General features: G+C 44.3%; 1 protein-coding gene across 1 annotated transcript; it reads right to left on the bottom strand.

The window, feature by feature from the left end:
• Positions 1-15,699: 15,699 nt before the first annotated feature.
• Positions 15,700-21,962, bottom strand: LOC121358455 (chymotrypsin-like elastase family member 2A). Its single transcript, XM_041476655.1, has 8 exons — positions 21,920-21,962; positions 21,599-21,687; positions 20,685-20,782; positions 19,143-19,271; positions 18,275-18,411; positions 17,441-17,586; positions 16,378-16,530; positions 15,700-15,717 (listed from the first exon to the last, which is right to left on the bottom strand). The coding sequence occupies exons 1-8, from the start codon at positions 21,960-21,962 to the stop codon at positions 15,700-15,702; spliced, it is 813 nt and encodes a 270-aa protein (XP_041332589.1).

Here is a 21,962-nt window from a genome sequence, read left to right as displayed (position 1 = left end):
ATTGATCACTTTAAAATAATTTTTAAAAAGGGAGTCAGGGAGGTTTATAAGCTAAACTATCTGTGAGGCCTTACTGAGTGGGTTACAAAGCTGAGGGCCTTTTTTGGTTCCATGAGTTGATCTCTGGAGTCAGAGCCAAGATGAATCTTTGGGTTAATGGGCTGGCTCATTTGGACTCATTTTCCATAGCACAGGAAACCCTCATTAAAGTTCAAACAGACCTGGCTTCCAGATAAGTCTGGTGTTCTCTTGCTGCTGGTTTTGTAGGTACTCTGTTCTCCAAATTGCCAGGGCACAAATCACTCTGTTCATCTTTGGTCTTGTATCAAGTACTGAGAGCAGGATCACTTAAACCAAGGCTTAGCTGCTTTTGGCCTTTTATGCTGGAGTTGTACGGGGGGCACACAATTACATTTGTGTGCCAAGGACTGACCCAGGATTTAAGTGTTGCTTTGAGGAGTGGAAATGGGCATCACTGTGATGATCTGCAGTCTAAGCAACTGTTCGTATTTCTACCCTAAAAAATGTGTGTGTGATGCATCCCTGTGGCACAAAGCAAGGTTGTTGTCCCTGCATCTCTACAGTCACAGAGGCAAGGATGAATAAAAGCTTTTGCAGGTGCTCAGTAATTGCCTCATGACCAGAAAGTTTCTGCTGGAAGAGAGAGTCTGCATTTCCAACTTTCATAATTCCCCACTGTAATTCGGCGTGGCTTTGCAGAGCTGCTTTTGGCACATCCCTAATCCCTGCACTGTAAACCTCAGAAAGATCTCTGCTTGTGCAGCTCTGAGAGCTGATCTGGTACTCCTCAGCTTAGCTTCAAAGCAAGCACCTTCACCGAGGACAGGGAACGTCCCAGCCCTTCAGGCTGAGCTTTTCTAGGCCCCGTGCCACCAATTTGTTCCCTGTTGATCCTGCCAGCCTGAGGCTGTGAAGCACAACTATTGCTTGTGTGGCATTCACGTTCTCTGAAAAATCCCTTCACCCAGGATTTTTCTACTGGGAAGATGAGAAGCCTCAGAGAAAAAAGAAAACAATATTATCTCATTTGCTTCTCCCGTGTTGTGCTCATGTGGAATGTGTTTGGAGATTGTTCACCCACAGGTGATTGTTTCACTGCATTCTGCTGTGAGTTGTTTTCACTCTTTGGCCAGTCAGGGCCAAGCTGTGTCAGGACTCTGGAAAGAGTCACAAGTTTCATTATTGTCTTTTTAGCATTTAATAAGTATCCTTTCTGTATTCTTTAGTATAGTTTAGTATTCTTTAATATAATATGGTATCATAAAGTAATAAATTGGCCTTCTGAGAACATGGAGTCAGATCCATCCTTCCTGCCTCTGTCAAGACACTCCCAGCAATACAATAGTTGCTGAGCCATGTGTGGAAGGCAGAAAGCTCAGCAGGCAGGAATTCCTGGAGCAGTGAGAGGTGTGGGGCATGACAGGAAGACGAGGCTGATTCTTTGCTGAAGAGGCCCTCACAAGCAGTGCAAGAATACCAGCTCCCTGCCCTGGCTGCAGATTCCCTTATCTCCTGTCAGCGCCTCTGCCTCGCACCCTGCTCCTCTCTCACTGCCCCCAGATACAGAGTGGCTTGAACAAGTTCCAGTGCTCCATCCCTGAGCTTCCCAGGGCCCTTCCGTGCAGCACCCCCGTTAGCCAGGTGACATCACTGCCAAAGGCGCTTCCTGTGTCACATTCCCCGCTGGAGAGCCTCTCGCCAAGCCCAGTCTTTTTAGGAACAAATGGTCTAATTTTAACCTGCCTGCCACAAACACCTTCCCGAAATAAGTTCTTACTCTCTCCTGCCTTGTGTGTGTACTTGAGAATTTAAAAACAAAATCCCTCATCCACTGGGTGCAGAGCTAAGGCCCGTGAGCTGCAGGAGGGAGCAGGAGCCTGTGCCAAAAAATGCTGTCACTGTCAGCCCCATCCTGAGCTGTGAGGGTAGGAATGTTCTGAGACACACGCTCAGGTGATGCACGTCTCAAAGTTGCATGGATCTGGTCCAATCTGAATGAGTTGTTCTGTATTCCAAGGATGTTGCAACAGAAAGAATTTGCTGTTTTCTGGACTGGCTGAAGCCAGCTATGACATTGAAAAGGGCAATAAATGGGATTAGTGACCTCTGTGGTGTGCCTAGAACAATTGCTGTAATCATGATCCTTTCTGGTTTTGGGGTCTAGGAGTCCATGAACTGGTTCTGACCCTACAGTGGTGTCAGCTCCTCTCTGGCTGTGCTGTCCTTGAAGGGCACCTGCAGCAGTGACCTGCCTAGAGAACAAGTGAAAACACAGGAGAAACAGGAATTATTGTGAGATGAGGGCAAGGAGTACAGACTCCACAAAATCTCAGGAGACTCCTGCCCTTACCTTTTGCAGTTTCCATGCAGGTGAGCTTGTGAGCTCTTGTACAGAATGACCAATGCAAGACTGAGCTGCTGTTTTTAATTAGCAGAGTGTAAAAAGCCACATCTTTAAAGAATCCTCTAAACAGGAAAGGAAAATGTGTTTTCAGGCAGCTGCTGTCTTTATGTTGGCCTCGGGAGTGACACACAGACTTATGCTCCTTCAGACCTGGTAATTAAGCAGCTCCTTGTACCTGCAAGTCAATTGATCAGGTGATGGACCCCCTGTGGTCTCCAGTGCACTAAGTCTTAAAGGATAAATAGAAAAAGGCACAAAGTCCTTGGGGATCTCATTCAAGCAAAGAGCAGCAGAGCAGCATCTCCTGAGGCTGATCCCAGCTTGCCCCCAGCCAGCTGAGGACTAAGACAGTGCTGGCTCACATAAGGTGAAGGAAAAGTGGTTGGTGTTACTGGACACTCTGAGGGCCAAACCCCTGGCCCCAGCTGGGCTTCAACAGGTGAAAACAAACGTGGCAGCAGGGCTCCATGTGCTGATCATCCCTGCAGGAGCTGGAAGGACAGAAGGGGCTTGGGGGATAGGACTCATCCACGCTGGGTGAGCACCTGCATTACCCCAGCTCTTGCCCAGGCTGGCAGAGCATTTGCTCTCTACTCTAGCAGGATCATGCAGGATCTTTGAAATGTCACTGGCAGGAATTGTGTCAAACTGATTGATTTCAATGAGCCAGTTTTGTTTCCAGATTCCCATCCTCCTCTCATTTTGACATATTTTTATTAGCCAACTTCTTAACACCTTGAGAAGCAGTGCAGAGCCTGCAGGCTGGGCAGCTTCCTGGTGGGTTTGGGAATAAGCACCAGCTAGAACTGATGTACGTGCTGTTTTCTATTTCATCTTTTCCATTTTCCTCTTTTTTCCCGTCCTCTCTGGTTTCAAGTGCCCATTCCCATTTGTCTTGTCAACAAAGACTTGTCTTGGCCTTTCAGCTTCTCTGTCCTTCATCTCAAGAGGAAAATGCTGTGAGGCTCAGTGGTGTTCCCTTTGCCTTTCCCTGCTGTGGCTGTGTGTGCCCGCAGTGCTGGCTCTCCCTTTCTCTTTCCCTTTCCCTTTCCCTTTTCCCCTTTCCCCTTTTTCCTTCTCCCTTTCCCTTTTCTCTCTCCCTTTCCCTTTTTCCCTTTCCCTCTCCCTTTCCCCCTTTCTCCCTTTTCCTCTCCCTTTCCTTTTCCCTTTTCCCTTTCCCTTTTTTTCCTTTTCCTTTTTTCCCTTTCCCTTTTTCTTTTTCCCCTTTTCCCTTTCCCCTTTTCCCTTTCCCCTTTTCCCTTTCCCTTTTTCCCTCTTCCTTTCCCTTTTCCCTTTCTCCCTTTCCCTTTCTCTTTTTCCGTTTTCCCTTTCCCTTTTCCCCCTTCCCTCTCCCTTTTTCCCTCTTCCTTTCCCTCTCCCTTTTCCCCTTTCTCCCTTTCCCTCTCCCTTTCCTTTTCCCTTTTTCCCTTTCCCTTTCCCCCTTTCCCTTTTCCCTCTCCCTTTCCCCCTCTTCCCTCTCCCCAGTTCCCTCTCCCCCTGTTCCCTCTCCCGTTCCCTCTCCCCCGTTCCCTCTCCCTTTCCCTCTCCCTTTCCCTCTCCCCGTTCCCGCTCCCGTCCCTCCCTCGCTGCCGCCTGCGGTCCCACATCGCCGCCTGCCGGTGGCCGCGGGAAGCGCGGTTGGCCGCCGGGCCGGCTCCAGCTGCGCCGTCCGCACATCTGGCGAGAGCAGCCGGGCAGGCCGCGTTCCGGGCCTTGCATCCCCTGAGTCTCAGCAGCAGGACTGATGCAGGATGGCTAAAACATCCCGTCTGATCCTCATGGAAATGAAGTGTAACCTCTGCTACTGTCTTTGTTTGTCAGACTCGGAACTGGACTCTTTTATTCCTGCAGGATTTCTCTTGTTGAAGGTGTTATATTTGGCCAATTATCCCCTCATAAAACAAACCCAAAAGAAATTAAATGTAGCAGCAATTTTAATTAAGTAGCTTAAAAGTATATAAAATTGAATACACTCAAAATATTGACAATATAATGTGGTTATGATAAGGGATAATTTGGTTCTTATAGTAGCACATAAGCAAAAATAACTGTGCTGGGTAGCGTGGGGTACAGAGGGCAGGGCTTCACCCCTGTCCCCTCACGTACAAATTTCCAAGCCTAAAATTCTCCTTTTCATACTGTACATCATCACTATCTCCTCCCATTTTCGATTTGTCACACTTGTATCTCCACCCTCATTATCACTTTTATCACGCATCCTCCCCCATTTTTTAGGTGGTCCCCCATTTTGGGGGGTCGTCTTTGATGAAGGCCTCTCCTCTTCTTCAATGTCCTTTGATTCTCCTTTTGGATTACACATGTGCATCAAGCTGGTATAATGTAAGCCAAAGCTAATATCATACAAGCCAATGTTATGTTCTAGCATCAAAGCAATAAATCTCATATAATTAACATTTTCCTGGATGTCCAACAAAATTTTCCTCTTCTTCTAACTAAATTTAGTAATAGTTATCTCTTGCTTCTTCCTGTTCTGAACATCTGCAGGAGAAGGGGGGTGAACCCCTCCTCTCCCTTTCTTTCTTGGCATTACACCTTTAACTGTTTTATTTTTTCCAAATATTAATTACTGTATCAATATTGATTACTGTTTCAATTTTATCAGCTTGAATCATACCTATTTATTACAAAGGTATATATCTGTGCCTTTGGCTAGGCTGAAATCCCCCCTAATAAACTTGAGACTCTGAGTTAGCCAGGTCCAGAGCAAGGTTTTCCCTCCAGAAAATGTTTCATGGTGCTGAATTCAGTCTCAGAGTTAAGCCAGGCAACCTGGTACAGCCTTAACCTCCATCCAGCCCAAGCTGGCTGTGTGTTAGACATAAACAACAAAAAAATCTTAGGGAGCAAGCCACCCCATCAAAGCATCAGCAAGGGACACATCACTTCCTTCTTGCCTGAGAAAGGGAGAGGGACTGCTCAGAGCTGAACCAAAGCGCGCTTCGTTAATGAACACTAATTGCCATCTACCTAGCACACACATTTTTTCTAATTTAAAAATCCACCCTGAAGCCTCTGAAGAGATGAAGATCAGAACAGGCTCAATTTTCCATGCAAATCATTTGCTTCTGATCTTGACCCAGGATTTTCATAACAATTGGAGCCAGCGTGGGGCTGCTGTGTCTCTGAGCCACAGAACCCAGCTGCCCCTCTCCCCTGGGGCTCCTTTCATGCCTGGTTCTGGAGGGATTTGTGCACCTGAGACGTTTGCCTTCACTGAGCTGAAAGTCCTGTCTCTTCAAACACATTCATTTCTGTCTCTCCTTTTCCTGGTTTTTTTTTTTGGGATTTTTTTTCCACATTTGATCCCATTTGCTGAGTGCTGACAGGAATCAGATGAAAAGATTCCAACCTTTCAGTCAATATTGGATATCAGCCTAGATTATATATTGGGATTGTGTGTTTAAATCTTTGTGAGCACACCTGTGCAGGTTCCATACATCTCCAGTAATGTCTTCATCAGGCATCTTAAAAACACACCACACCACCATCTCCCTGGATTCAAGAGATTGACCTCAAAAAGAGGAATTTTTAGGGTTTTTGTTTGTTTGTTTGTTTGTTTGTTTTGGAAGTGGATTTCCAGGATGCAGCGTGCTGTAATGTGATTTACCTTTGTTTTCTTTGGTGTGAAATTGTTGGAGCAACTTCCAAGCTACCTTAATAGAAAAATCTGAACCACATGCTTGCAGATACCTTTTAACAGAAATTAAATTGTATTTGCATGGATGTAAATATTCCATGTAGACAGGTTTTGAGTTTGGGGAGGTGGGAGGGAGAGTTGTGCTTGAGATTAGTGAAGTACCTGATTAGGTTGTTTTATTAAGCTGTAAGCCTGGAGTGACCATTGTGGCCACTGATGCAAAGTCCTGCATGAACTGAAGCATTGAATTTGTCTGAAATATTTTTTTGCTTGAACTGGTGAATATATTTTTAGAACAACACCTGACCTTGATTCATAAAACACCAATGCTGGAGTTAGTTCTGTGTTTCATTCTTTCTCACGTAAAAATATGCATGTTACATTTATCGTGAGGACTTCAGCCTCCAATTTTATTTACTTTTGTACAAAAGAAAACAGTTCTTCAGCCAACCTTCAGAGATCCTGCTTCAGGCTAAGCCTGGAGACACACACACACTCCTGCAGTGACTTTCTCTGACCTGACTTAAAGAAACAGCTCCTGACTGACCCTGTAAGGAGCCAACTTCTATGAGCTATACACCAACCAACTTCCTTTGAAACTCATAAAGCTACTTTATTTTAGGAAAAAAGAAATTATTAAAAACAAAGACCAAGGAATTATTAAAACCAAGACGAATTGCAGCTTTTCAAGCTTGACTTCCTCTTAAATTCACACCTTTGTTTGTGTTGCCTTTTGCAACCATTAAGCACTGCCTTGCCTCCTTTAGAAAGAACTTTAATCTGCTAAATCTCTCTTATGCTCTACATGAACCTGTCAGCTGGGAGAAGAGACAAGCCAAACGTATCCCCCACTCTTGTGCTCCTGTTCCCTCCTCCTGGAATTGCTAAAAGAAGGCAGCAGGCAGGATGGGGTTAATTAGATGTGCAGCTCAAATGAATTGAACTCTGCACAGAGTTGCTAATTGCCAACATGGGGAAGTAATTCAGTTTGCTTTGATTTCTCTGAGTCATGCACAGAAGAGGAATTTACTGCTCTTCACTGCAGAGACTCTTCCTCCAACAAGGAAAAAATAGCAAATTTCAGTTTAATGGGAGAAGTAGCTTGTCTTTCTCATATCTTCCACAGAGCTGGACTGCATCTTTGCCTCACCACCAAACCCCCAGGAGACTGATGATGGAAAAAATACATGTATGGAGAGGAGATTCCACTGCAGGGGAGAGAAGCTGGAAAGACAAGGTGCTACAGAAACTTACTAGAAGGAATTCAGTGTTGTCCTCACTTCATTTGTACCTCTGAAACAATAACCAAAAGAGTTATTACCTTCTCCGTCAGGATTTTGCTACTCCCCCTCCTACTATCTAAAGTTACACATTTTTCAAGCTGTGGTTCCCTGGGGAGTGGTAAAGACCATCCTGAAATAAGCAGCTGTAATGTGTCAGGGGCTCAGAGCCCTGGTCCTTGGTGGCTGCATTCTGTGTCACCTACAGGCACAAATCTAGGATGGCTTTGGTGAAGTGAGAGTCACACTGCTGTGCATCTTTTACCTGCCAGTCCTGCTCCTGGTGGAACCACACCTGCACTTTAACACCTTCTCCTTGTTTTGAGACACCTTCCTAAATTCCTACTGGTGTATTAGGTTCCCACATTAACACATTAGCTAAAAATACCAGCTGTGGCTAGGAGCAAATGTAGAATGTTGTTTAAAGGAGCTGTGTGTGCCTGGGGCAGCCCAGTGGCTTCTTCTACTGTCACACCTCATCCACAAAACCTGGGAGAAGCTCATTTTTCCAGGATGTTTCGGTACCGTGTGACCTGTGTTCTAAATTGGCGCCTTTGTCACCTTCCCCCAAAGCAGGGGAGCCCAGAGGAAGGAGGTTCTCCTGGAGGCTGTGCTGGGAGCTCTGGTGAAAGCCATTCCTCTGCTTTTGGCTCACTGCATGGGTGGCACTCCCAGGGCTCCAGTGTGGTCTGGAGCTGCTCTGAGCCTGGCTGCGTGGGCTCAGCTCATCCCAGGACACGGCAGGGCTCCGTGCAGCTGGAGCTGCCCCCACACCAGCCTGCTGACAGACAGAAACACACATTAGAGCTGCTTTGCCCCCTGCTTCCAGGGCAAAGGTGCAATTTCCACGTGTCCCAGTCTGTAGGGAAAGCCTTGTTATCTGTTCCCCCAGCCAGATGTTCACCTCCTTACTTGTTGGACAGATCCCTGGCTACTTTCCATCTTTTTTTTCTTGGAGATCGCTGGATTCCAGTGACACACCAGGCTGTCATTTTGAACGCTGTAGTTCTTGTTTCCAAGAAGCCAGTAGGTTTTCATTTTCCCTTTGCCCTGGGCAAGAAAAGGAGAGAGAAGGAAACAGCTGTTTTCATGGGGCATGAAGCAGAGCAGGGATCACTGTGGCCAGAGCTACTCCCTGTCCTGCATTTGTCATCTCTCCTTCTCTCATAAGTGGCTGCTGATCAGGGAAAGAATTATAATTTATGTGCAGTTTGAGTGCTGATAATCTCTCCTGCTCAGAGGTCTCTGCCTTGCTGGTCACTGGCAGTGTTGCTGAGGGTTTAAAACAAGCCTTAGACCCACTTCAGTGTCTTTGACTGAATCCTTACACGTTGGGCCATACTCGTGGTTCCATGCAGGTGCAGACACAGCAGGCACGTTTCAAAGCACACAGAACACTTTTTCTTCAACTTTGAGGAGAAATGTCTAGCCACTTCCAGCTGAATTAGCAAAAGAATCCTGAGGACACAGTTAAATGTTCATGGGCTCTTCACAGAAGAGCAATGGCCAAACCTACCATCTCCTCCCTATCCCGTTAAATGCCTTTATTGTCATAAAGTTACAGAAAAACTGTTACCTTGACTTCAATTTCTCCTCTCAGTTCAATTTCATATGCATCATCTGTGAGAAGGGCTTCATATGTAGCAGAACTGATGTGGATCTTCTGCGCTAGGATCCAGAGCAGAGCAGGAATTAATGATTCCCTGAATCCCAGAGAAAACACACCAGCCCTCCTGCATTTACCAGGCCAGTGTTTCCACCTCCTCTTTTGGCATTAAGGGATGTGACTCTACATGCCCATGCCAATCCAAGAGTTTCTCTTGTCTGTTTGGTAACTGGTGCATGTGCAGGAGCAGTGGGGATGGCAGGTTGAGGAAGTGCTTCTGCCTTAGAAAAATGATAATTACTTCTCTGCCCTGGGTTGGTCCCAGAGTGTCACAGACATATTTTAAAAAATCCTTTTGCCAGGATCTTTTCTCCTGAGAAGATGCAAAGCTTCAGCTTCTCCATGTTTTGCTGCTTTGGAATGTGATTTGGAGAATTGTTTACCCAGCATGTGAAATTGTTTTTACTTGATGACAATGACAGCCACCTGTGTTGAGGCTGTGAGCAGTCACAAGATTCTGTTATTCATTCCTTTGCTTTCCTTCCCAGCTTTCTGATGGATCCTTTCTCTCTATTCTTTTTAGTATAGTTTTAGTATAACATTTTAATATAATATAATATCATAATACAATAAATCAGCCTTCTGAAACATGGAGTCAAGATTCTCATCTCTTCTCTCATCCTGAGACCCTGGAACACAGCCACACCAGAGCGTGCTCCTTCTCCTCCAGAGAGCTGATTTCACACCTGGCTGTGCCTGATGTGAGGGTGTCTGGGGATTTCCTTGCACTCCTAGAGGTGCAGGGTGCAGGTGTGGGTCTGGCTGGGTGCTGGATCCTGCCCCGGCACTTACGCAGGCTGGTGGATTCCATGCGGGAAGCTGTGTTCACAGTGTCCCCAAAGAGGCAGTAACGAGGCATTTTGTACCCCACAACTCCAGCTACACAGGGCCCTGAGAAAACACAAGGCAGAGAGACCCCAAAAAGGAGCAAGTGGCAAGAAGCAGTGAGAAGTGCAGGGCAGTTTCAAATGCCAGTGCCTCTGCCAGTCACTCTGTGTCCTCAGAAAGACGTGGTAACTGTACTCTGCACAGGGTTTACTTAGTGGGACAAGTCACAATTTGATGAGATTATTGTTTAATCGTAACAAGAATCATCAGAAACAGTGTTGGGGGGTTTGATGGAAATGACAAAAATCCATGCTTGGATGAAATCAATGTGTACAATAGAACAATATAAGTTTAATAAATAATATGTAGTTATATAAGCATAAGGGTATAAAAACGTGTTCATCCCAAACCCACGTCAGAGTCAGATTTGGGTCTGCACCCCTGACACCCAGAGCTCTCCAATAAAACCTGCATATAATCATTCTGTGATTATGTGTTCCTGAACACTAACAAGCTTTCCTTTGGAAAGAAAATCAGAGTAAAATCTATTTTAGCTGCCCAGCACTCACCAAAATGTGGTGTAGAGTCCCTGTAGGGTGGTGGGTCTTGTATTTCATGGATTTGAACTCCTGGCCTGGGGTATTTGATATTCACCAGAAAACAGAGCAAGAAAGATTTCAGCAGCCGGCAGATTGCTTTCCTGTGGATTTGTACTCACCTTGTACACATCATAAGACTCAATCCTGGTGTCAAAGCAGACGTACAGATCGTTGAGCATCTCAACCACTTGCAGGGGAGTGCAGGAGGCAGCGATGCTCGTGAAGCCCACGATGTCAGAGAAAAAGATAGTCACCTGTTACAGGGAGAAGGAGAGCATGAAGCCAGGATCTCCAGGCAGCACTGCTGAAGCCTCTGGGGAGTTTGGGCATTTGTGGAATCTTGAGCACAGCAGCCTAAGCCACAGCCTAAGCCACAGCCTAAGCACAGCAGCCTAAGCCACAGCCTAAGCCACAGCCTAAGCACAGCAGCCTAAGCCACAGCCTAGTGGCTTACACAGCACATAGTACCAGTCCTGCACAGCTCAATAGAAACAATCCTAAATTAACAAGTTCTGATTCTGAATCTTTTTCTACTACTTTGAAAGATAAAGTTACTCTTATCTCCAAAGTTTACCACCTGTGAATACCTCATGCTAATGGGAGACTGAAAGTCAAATGCTTCGAATCTTGTGAGCAGTGATCAAGAGACTTCTTATAGGAGTAGGGTCTCATTTTCCTTTAAAAGTGATTTAAAATGTGATAGGGATAAAGCTAGGTACCAAAAACCCCTGTGAAATAAAATCTCAGTTACTGGCTCTGCTCTTGTTGAATTAGAAAATATTAACTGGGTTTTGTTTCATTTTCAAATTATGTTTGTCATGATCAAGTAATTAACAGAAAAAATCACTTTTAAAAAATCAAACTTATAAAAGAAATAACAGAATTGAGGAAGAGAAATGTGTGCTGCAGCTGTTGGCAAAGAATTTTCTTCTCTGTGCTGTCTGAATTGTCTCAGTGTTTAATACCTTGCTAATACCAATTAATCTGGAAGGGCCACCTTTTCACTCTGCCTTGGTTCAGCACTTTTGATGTCATGACTATTGTGGATTATAATTAATTGTGCAATTACAGGTTGTTGTTTTGATAATGACACCTACAGATGAAATGCAAACCTTTAGTACTGTGTTTCACAGCTGAAAGTAAGGGGGTGAAAAAGAGAGAATAGAATTGCAGTTATTGTAGCATGAGGATTTGGGCTGAGGGCTATGCAGCACAGCTGCTAAATTCAACCCTGACAGCAGCAATTCTTTTATTCTTGATATTTTAAGAGGAGGAGATTCATTTCTTGCTGCTATGAACTCATGATGCAATGGTGCTGGCTGTTGTGGGTAGGCTCCTAAATGCCAAGACAATTTGCCAGTATAGGATGTTTGATGTCCAAAGCTGTGAATTTGGAAATCTCAGCTCTTCTTCCTTCCCCATCAGCCCAGGTGCTCCACATTGCACAGCTCTTTCCAAAACCCATCTGGAATATTTGGATTTCCATCAACACTCGGCTCTGGGTGCAAACCAGGATTCTCAGGACTGTGACAAGGTAGGTGCTATTTTAGAGGAACACCTTTCTACCCATGGTGGCAACACCATTTCCATTTGCTAACCTGGTCATAGTTTTCTGCTTCAACTTTTTGGCATTTCCTTAGCTGCTTGGCCACAGACTTTGGCAACATCTGGTGCAAGAGGTCCTCAGCTAGGCGCCTCTCCCTTTTCAAGTCCTCTGTCTTTTCCTTGAGGTTCCTGGCATAACTGTGTATCCAATCTGTCATTTGCTTGAAGGACATCAGCACCACGGGGTAAATGAGACAGGCAACCACCAAGAGGCTGACCTTGAGGCTCATTGTGGACAGGATTTCCCTGGATTTCCTGTGCAGCTTTTCCTGTCCCTGCTGCAGCAGACAGCTCTGTGCAGAATGCAGTCCCCTCCCCGCGGCCTCCAGGGACACAAAGTCACCCAAGCCCAGGAAGGGGGTAAAGAAAGTGATCCCTTCCTCATGGGTGGAATGAAGTGACAGATTGACATTATCTGCCCAGCACTTACGTGCAGTCTCTGAGGAGAAGAGAGCGTAGCTCAGAGTGGCAAGGTGTTGATGCAGCGTGCTTTGAAGGCTCACAGGTGCTGGCACTGGCTGAGCTTTGAGCATAGCTTCTCTGGTTTGGAGGAAGAGTTTAAAAGCCACTGTGTCTGCCCAGTCAGGATTGTGTCTCATGGCTTTCAGGTCCTCGTGGGGACTCCTGAAACGCTGGAGCAGTTCAGAGATCGCTCTGGACAGCACCTGCCTGGCTTCAGCGACCCCTGAGATATTCAGTTTGTGTCTCAAGGCAGTCATGTAAAACCTACACATGGAGATTTTCTCCTCCTTGCACTGGCAGTTCTCACAGTACAGTTCTGCTTCGCTTGCCATACAGAGGGAGTTGAAATTCCCCAAGAGCTGAGAATGGAATGACCCATTCCTTGTGCCTGCTGCTGGGAACAGCCAGCTGTGCCTTTCTTCCTGCAGCAGGGAGATGAGGTGAGCAGCCCAAAGGTTTTCACAGGAGGCAAGTTCCTGCAGGGCTCTGCCTGTGCTTTTCCATATTTCCAAGCTGTTGCTCAAATCAAAAGAAATGGCCCCAAGGAGGCTGCAGAGGGAGACCATGCATGCTGTCAAAATCCTTTGAACTGTTTTTCTACCACCAGCATTGGAAGAGGGAAAACACCTAAAAAGAAAAAGGATTAAAAAAAATTTAAGAAACCCAAAAACCAGTGGCATTGTCTGATCCTGAGAGTGTTTCTTTCAGCTCCTGAAACCACAACTGGATCTAGCAGTGATATTTAACAATTCCCATGCATTCTGAAACAAAGCAAAAGGAGTATGCATTACCTGAATCTTTTTTAAAGATGTATTTTATTATATTTTGTTCCACCTGATATTAATTTTAAAAGAAAAGCTGTATTTAAGAGACTGCTTCCTTGACACACTATGATCTGAAAAACCAGATGAAAGATACAGTTTTTCTGTGAGAAAAAAAGCTAATAAAACCATTTTCTGTAGGTTTTATTCTCTGTGATACTTCTCTCCAAATCTTAAGGAAGTTCATGAAAAGACAGGTTGCTTATTCCCCCAGTGATTCCAGTGATCACAAACTGGAACTGTTGATTTTTTTAAATCAGACTTTGAGAATTTTTTCTTAATAGGTATTTCCATATGGTGAGTAATTTCTGTTGATACGTTCAAATGAGCTCAGATGGTTTTTACAATATTGCCTGTATATTTCAGATGGGAAATGAATCACATTTCTGTTTTCAGTTTTTACTGAAGCATTTGCAATCCAATTTTTGTTGTTTGAGCTTCATGATTACCTTTCTGCCTTTCATACTGCACATTATGGACATCCGTGCTCCATACTGCAAAGTGACCTCTAATGATCTCAATTTTCAAAACTATTATTCCATCATTTACAATCTTACTGTAATGATACTCATGAAAAAAAACTCAGGATGTTATGCTGGAGATGATGACTCCTGAATAACTGGGTAATCCTTATTTCCACTGATAAAAAACCAAAGTTCTGCATTGAAAAAAGCCCTCCTCAGATCCCCTGTTCTTTCAGATATAGGAAATCACAGTTTTAATCAGGTAAATAACATCCAATAAAACTTATTATTTCTCACCAGAGACTGATATAAAGCAAAACAAATTCTTGCTGGGCAGAATGGTGATCAATGGTTGTAAAGTAGAAGAAAAGTGATAACAATACTGTCCCCAAAGATGAAAAACAGCCATGCTTTCTCTAATTTAATACAATATCTGTTAATAATATATTTACTTTCAGTCCAAAGTTTAACATCTGCAAAATATCAAACTAAAAGGAACTGCAAGCCTAGAAAAGGTATCTCTGAGGATTTCTGTTCTCACATGAAACTTCCAACCTTTTCCTTACTCTGCCTACTGCTTACCTTTGGGTCACTTGCCCTCCATTTATAATCATTCCTTTCACTTTTGGAAACACCTAGTATGCACCAGGGGGAGAAGAAAAACACAACAAAAACCCACCTTGATTTTACACTGCCTATCTTCTACAAGGAAAGAAATATTAGGAAGGTCTTTAATTGAGCGCTGGGCTAAAAGCGGCGAATGACTGAAAAAGGAGATGAGGTCTTCACCTGAATGACTGAAAAAGGAGCAGCAGGGCCATGGAGGAGACAGGTCTGCTCTCAGAGCTGGGTCTTGCCCTTGCCAGCTCTGAGGTGAGAAGTGGTAAAAGCTCTCTGTAAAAGCATGGTGCAGTGCTCCTGCACCAGGGGGAGAAGAAAAACACAACAAAAACCCACCTTGATTTTACACTGCCTATCTTCTACAAGGAAAGAAATATTGAGACGGTCTCTAATTGAGCGCTGAGCTAAAAGCAGCAATTCTGCTTTGCCAAAACCCCAGGTTTGTGGCAGCCTGGCAGTGCCCACTCTGAGCTCTTCACCCGAGTGACTAAAAAAGGAACTGAGCTCTTCACCTGAATAACTAAAAAAGGAACTGAGCTCTTCACCCGAATGACTGAAAAAGAAGATGAGATCTTCACCCGAATGACTAAGAAAGGAGCAGCAGGGCCATGGAGGAGACAGGTCTGGGTCGTGCCCTTGCCCTTGCCCGGGTGGTAAATCTGTGTAAAAGCGCTGCTCCCGCACTCACCTGCAGGGAGCTGGCGGCTCCTCCGCTGCCTTCCCGGGCATGGCCAGCCCCGGGCAGTGCCAGCCCCGGGCGGTGCCAGTCCCAGCCCCGGGCAGTGCCAGTGCCAGCCCCGGGCAGTGCCAGCCCCGGGCAGTGCCAGTGCCAGCCCCGGGCAGTGCCAGCCCCGGGCAGTGCCACCCCCGGGCAGTGCCAGCCCCAGCCCCGGGCTCCTCTCGCTGCCTCTGTCCCTCCTCCCGAGCCCCGCAGGTGTTCGGGGATGCTCTGACTCTTCCCACCCTCCGCAGAGGGCTCGCACCTTCCCCCAGGTGAGGATGGCGAGCTCCAGCCCCAGGCAGGCACAGGGAAAAATAGCCAGTGTTGTCCCAAATACAGGCTGTGGGCTTGCCAACAGACAGGAAAAAGGGACAGAGACACGTTTTGTTTTCATCTTGCAAAAATACAGTTTATTTCACTAGTGTTCGGTTTAATACTCATGTTGTTAAAAACGAAATTTCCCAATTCTTTTTGATCAAAGGTGTCATGATTATGACTTTATTCAAACTGCTTTCCTTCTTGGTATCTCTCATCCAGTTCTTCAGTGGATTAGTTGGTTGCCATAACCTACAAAAATGTAAAACAAATGAAAAATCAGATCATGAGATGCAGGAATTTGTGAACAGTATGTGCTGTGTCCAAGTCACAGGATTTAAATGAGTGAAATAAGATTTTTGCTTCTCAAAGTTTATATAAAATTAAAAGATGTTTGACATTCCAGACTTGAGCTGCATGTGCTACCTTTTAGGATGCAATTGCAACAATCCGTATGAATACATATATAAAATAAATTGTATGAATACATATATAAAATAAATATTATTATAGATGTAATATATTATAAATATCTACAACATATAATATAAATATATATGTTATCTAATATATAAAATATTATGTGTATATATAGTATACACAACCTTGATGAACGCAAATTTGAGTAATCATTTCTGAAATACATGGTAAATCTTTATGACCACAATAAAGTTCTAGGATAAAGGGAGAAGGCATTCCTATTATCAAAACTTATTTGAATACATGAAAAAATACATGAAAAAAATATACATGAAAAAAATACAATACATGAAAAAATATTTGCTATCTGTTTCAGAGGAGGATACTTTCACTTGGCAATGGTTGAATCAGGAGTGGCACAGGTCCCGTACAGGGACACAGGTCCCAGTGCAGCCCAGGAGGGCAGGCGTGTGTCCTGCAGCTGCTGCTCACCTGCTGGATCCAGCTGATGTAGGCAGAGACCCGGGTGAACACGGAGGGTTTGTGGTAGTAGTTGCAGCCGAGAGAGGAGCCAAAGCTGACGATGCCGTGCACTTCCCACCTGCCATCAGCCCCTTGGCAGTTCAGAGGGCCCCCAGAGTCGCCCTGGCAGGAAGGGGAGCACAGTCACAGCGTGAGCAGCTCCTCTGTGGGGTTTTCAACCTCTCCTTCCCATCGGGTCTGTTTGTCTAGTGGCACCACATTTCACTGAGAAAAGCAAGGCACAATTCTTCCCAGGAATATTTCTGGGTTTCACATTCTCTGAAGCCCAGAGAAAGGAAAACACAATTCTTATCACTTGCTGTGCGTGTGTTCTGCCAAAGTAGAATGCAATGTGGAGATTGTTTACCAGAGTGATGGTGTTTTGTTTCCTTGGCCTGTCAGGGCCAGGTGTGTGTGTGTGTGTCAGGATTGTCACGAGGTTCTGTGCAGTTGTGAGCAGGGTTGAGTGCTTGGCAGATTCAGTTTAGATGTAATGTAACATAGTGTAATATTGTAGTTATGATATTTTATTAAAAATCCTTTCCTAGGATTTTTCCCCTCCTGAGGAGCTGAGGAGCCTCAGAGAAGAAATGTAAACAATAACTATGCTGCTGTGGAATGCAACAGGTGCATCTTCCATTGATCCATGTGCATTGTTTTCAATTGATGACCAATCACAGCCACCTGTACCAAGGCTGTGAGCAGTCACAGGATTTTTGTTATGCATTCTATTCTATTCTTGTTCTTGGTAGCCTTCTGATCTCTCTGTTCTCTCTGTTCTTTTAGTATAGTTTTTATGTAGTATTTTAGTATAATATTTAACATAATAAATCAACCCTCTAAAATGAAGTCAAGCCTTGTGTCTCCACACACAGAGAGTTTGCCACAACATAATATAATAAAGAATAATATAGTATAATAAAGTAATTAATTAACCTTCTGATAAGATGGAGTCAGATGCATCATTCTCTCCCCTGGTCAGGGGTGCCTGCAAATTCAATAATCTACCCCCAAGCCCTGAGAGTGGACTCACGTTACAGCTGGAGATGATTCCATCCCCACCAGCACAAACCATGGTGGATTTCACAATGGTTCCCCACCAGGAAGGTTTGGAGCAGGTTGCATAATCCACCACCAGCAGGAGGCCTTGCTGCAGGTCATCAGGAAGGGGTCCATCAGCTGAGAGAGAACAGGAACAAAGTCATGGTACTGGCTGGCACTGAAGGAAGAATAAAACTGCTCTGCTAAATTTCTCTTGGTGTCTGGGTACCACCACTCCAGCTAAAACACTCCACAGGGGCTCTGTTAAAGGAGAGGCTGTTGTAGGTATAAATGTCCCTTAGTTTCACCCTTTCATATACACCTTAACTTACTAAAAATTTGCATTCCATTAAAAAATGTCTCATTGTTAGAAGAATAAAGGTCTACTCTATTTCCAGGAGTTTGCAATTTACTTACCCCTCAAGGAATTGCCTCCTGAGACAAGCTGACACCTCTGCTCAACTCTGAGATTTTCTTCACTTCACATCTATTCCCTCATGTGTCTTTGGATATTCAGCAGGTGTGTTGGGACTGGCAAATGCACCTGCCTGCACACTATTAACATTTGCATTACAATAGCTCCTAAAAGCTCAATAAAGGCCCCTCAGGTGCATTACCAGCTCTGCTACAAGGAAAATAAATTTCAAAGGGAAAAATCATAATGTGTGAGTGAAGTGGGGCCTAATATAATAAACTACCTCACTGCACTGAGTTTAGAGGGGACCTTGAGCACCATTAACTCTCTCTGCCATCAATCTAAGATGAGAAGGAACTTCTGAAAGTTGTTTTTTTTTATTTCACGGTTTGGCAAACCCCAGGTACTCACTCTGCAGTCTTCCCCAGCCTGTCACGTAGCAGGCAGTGTTGGAGGACAGGATGCTCTGGGCAGGGGGCAGGCAGGCCAGCTGGATCTTGTCACTCAAGGTGACGTGCTCAGAGAGTTTGATCAGAGCAATGTCATACCTGTGGGGACACGCACACGTGTGTGGTAACACATGTTGGAGAGAAAGGGAAGGTGAAAAGGTTTGCAAAATGGATTAAGACACAACAGCCTGAGTACTCAGCAGTTACACAGCACTTGGCCTACTCAAAAGAGAAGCAAAGATTCCTGCACCCCAGAGCAATTCATGGCAAATTCATGGGCTGGAGGGCTGTTCCCCGCAGAGCTGCCTGTATTCCTGATGGAAGAAAGTTGTTTTTTATAGTTTTTTTTTTTTTTCCACCAAAACCAAGCATATGTTAGGACTCACTCCAAGGACTGGAACAGAGGGGATTTCTTTGTGACTGCCCTTAGCCTGCAGCAGGAACACACATGGATATTAGTGATCCATAATTCTGTTCCATGGATCCATTGTGATCCATAATTCTGTGTCTCTGCTCCTGGAAGGAGGGCTTCAAAGTGTGTTGTACAAAATGCTTCATTCCCTTCCATTGTACAGGAGATGTCATTGCATGTAACAGCTTCTGACCCAAGCTTGAACATACAAAATGGCTTCTGGAAACATTATTAATTAGTAAGAAATCAATATTGTTAATTGCTTTGTATTCTCTTGAGTGGGAAGGTAGAAACTGGACACGGTAACAGGAGGCTCTAAACATTAATTTAATTACCATAACTCCAGGTGGGTGGGATTCAGGCAGTTTGATTTTTACCCTCCACCTAAAAACTGAAAAAATACCTGCCACCAGCTTACCCATTTGCAACATCCTGTGGATTCCAGTCCTTATTAACAATGATCTTTTCTGGATAAACTGCAATTGATCCCTTTTCCTCAACTGCTAGGTCGTATTTTCCAAGAAACACTCGGTATGTCAGAGAAGAACTGGGCAAGAAAAGGATGAACACTTAGTTATGCAGCTGAGAGATTCAGTAAGAATACCCTTGACTGTGATCTCTCATCACAGGCAGGGTTTGTCTGGAGCTGAGCCAGTAATTTGCTAAGGGCAAAGATTGTGTTCTAGACTTCACAGTCATTTAATCTCTAAGCTGTCCTCTCAGCTCCAAGGCATCTCCAATCTTTGCCGGATTCAGCTCATACTCTTCAGTGCAGTAACAATTTGGACTTTTTTTGACAGCCATAAATAGCTTCAATAATAAACAACTGTTTGATAGATATAACATGCAGGATTTATAAAACATGTAGCCAATCCTTTATGTTTCATACTGTGATATTTGCTACAAATTAATGTTAAAATAACATATGCTACCAGAGCAAAATGGAGGGTTTTTTTGTGGAAGCAGTTTTGATGATGCCTTATTAACAATGATCTTTTCTGGATAAACTGCAATTGATCCCTTTTCCTCAACTGCTAGGTCGTATTTTCCAAGAAACACTCGGTATGTCAGAGAAGAACTGGGCAAGAAAAGGATGAACACTTAGTTATGCAGCTGAGAGATTCAGTAAGAATACCCTTGACTGTGATCTCTCATCACAGGCAGGGTTTGTCTGGAGCTGAGCCAGTAATTTGCTAAGGGCAAAGATTGTGTTCTAGACTTCACAGTCATTTAATCTCTAAGCTGTCCTCTCAGCTCCAAGGCATCTCCAATCTTTGCCGGATTCAGCTCATACTCTTCAGTGCAGTAACAATTTGGACTTTTTTTGACAGCCATAAATAGCTTCAATAATAAACAACTGTTTGATAGATATAAAATGCAGGATTTATAAAACATATATGTTTTATGTTTCATACTGTGAATCCTTTATGTTTCATACTGTGATATTTGCTACAAATTAATGTTAAAATAATATATGCTACCAGAGCAAAATAGAGTTTTTTTTTTGTGGAAGCAGTTTTGATGATTCAATGACATTGCTGTACCTGATCATTTATTTGTTACACTGCCACACAATATGAAGAGCTTACTGAAAATGGTATATTCAAAATATTTGTGATTATTTCTTCAGGGAGTGGATTGATTAGTTAACTTAGGGATCTCACTGACATATATTACAGAAAGAGGCAACACAGCGGAATTTTAATAGCAGCTTGAAAACAGAAAGGTGTTTGTAGTTCATTTATGGAAATTAAGAGTATATAAATCAGGTAACTGGGTTTTTTCCCCCTTTTACATTAAGAAAATAAAGAGATGTCACTCTCCTGACTTTTAATTAAAATATATGATGCAAAACTCAGAGCTTTCAACTGTGAAAAGGAGAAAGGCATTGATATGGTTTGCATTCATCTCTTTCTGCTCGCGTGCTGCTGCCTGGGTCAGCTTTATCTTCATCACTTACCTGATGCAGTGGGCAGCTGTCATCACCCAGTTGGTGGCAATGAGGGTTCCCCCACAGGTGTGGTACCACTTGCCATTGGACTTGTACTGAAGGGAGGCCTGGGATCAAGGAACCAAGTAAGGCTCAGGCTTTTACTTGTTCATTTTTCATCACTGTGCTTTGTTCCTACACCCAGAACACAACTTGCTGATGGTGGAAGGCTTTGAAGTTTCAAACTCCTGGCCTCCTTCCCTATCAGCCAAAGCTTGATTTTTAAAACACATCTTGCTTAAATAGCCCAAGTCTACTTGACTTCAAACAAGAGCCTGCATTATTGTCACAGCACACACTGCAGGCAGTAGGGCCACAACACAGAGCAGCAGCCTGCAATTTCAGAAGCTTTAAGCATTCTCCCATGCACAGTGACACCATACCACACCAGAGAGCTTTAAGCATTCTCCCATGCACAGTGACACCATGCCACACCAGAGAGCTTTAAGCAATCTCCCATGCACAGTGACACCATACCACACCAGAGAGCTTTAAGCATCTGCCCTTCTTGATCTTTAGCCCAACCTTTTATACCCTCATGTTCATGCACTGCACTGTGTGCCCTGTGGTCCCTTCCCTGCTCGGTCAGTGCCTGGGCACTCCATGGCTCACTGCCTTCAAAGCTGCTTCTCACAGCTGTGCCCATTGGGGATGAGGTTCTGCAGCAGCCCCACTCCCAATCACCACAGTCTGCGTGCCTACACATCACCAGCAAAATGCAGCACATTCAGAGCTTTTTTTAAAGAAGACTGGAAACTTTAGGATTGGTCAAAACATGTCAGGCAAGATGCATCCAATGGAATCTAAGAGGTGGTGTTGCCCAGTTGTGCTGTGCAGGGATAGCACAGCCCCAGCTGCTCCAGGGAAAGCACAGAATCACCAACCTGCCAGGGCCAGCTGTATGGTCTTGCATTTTCCCCTCCAACAACTCTGGACACAAGAGGTGGGTAGGCAGGAACCCCGCAGCCAAAGGCTAGAAGACAAACAAATAGGATGTGTGTTTTGAAAGTAGGTTTCAAAAAACATCTGTAAGATATCAAATAGCACAGCACCCAGTTACTCTTTCAAGAGACCCTTGCAATGAACATCCTCTGCTGTATTTTTTTCTTTGATGCAGAATGTTCAATTTGTCTAAAAAAAGAAAGTTGTTTTTAGATTTTAATTAACTTGATCTTTTCCAATTGAAGCAGAAGTTGGACATGTACCTGCAGGTGCCAGAGTTAACACAGCAAAGAGGACTCCAAGCAT

Source organism: Pyrgilauda ruficollis, unplaced genomic scaffold (genome assembly GCF_017590135.1).
Source record: "Pyrgilauda ruficollis isolate IOZ18807 unplaced genomic scaffold, ASM1759013v1 scaffold39, whole genome shotgun sequence".
In the NCBI taxonomy this organism is placed as follows: Eukaryota; Metazoa; Chordata; class Aves; order Passeriformes; family Passeridae; genus Pyrgilauda; species Pyrgilauda ruficollis.
The sequence above is the reverse complement of the archived record's forward strand: the minus strand, read 5'-3'. Positions and strand labels throughout refer to the sequence as shown.

What these genes read in the sequence shown, in the direction of transcription:
- LOC121358455 (XM_041476655.1), bottom strand. Translation starts at nt 21,962, where the DNA reads ATGCTTGGAGTCCTCTTTGCTGTGTTAACTCTGGCACCTGCAG. An exon ending in ACAGCTGCCCACTGCATCAG is followed by an intron (nt 19,272 to 20,684) that starts GTAAGTGATGAA and finishes TTTCTTGCCCAG; the next exon opens with TTCTTCTCTGACATACCGAG. An exon ending in AGGCTGGGGAAGACTGCAGA is followed by an intron (nt 17,587 to 18,274) that starts GTGAGTACCTGG and finishes GTTCTCTCTCAG; the next exon opens with CTGATGGACCCCTTCCTGAT.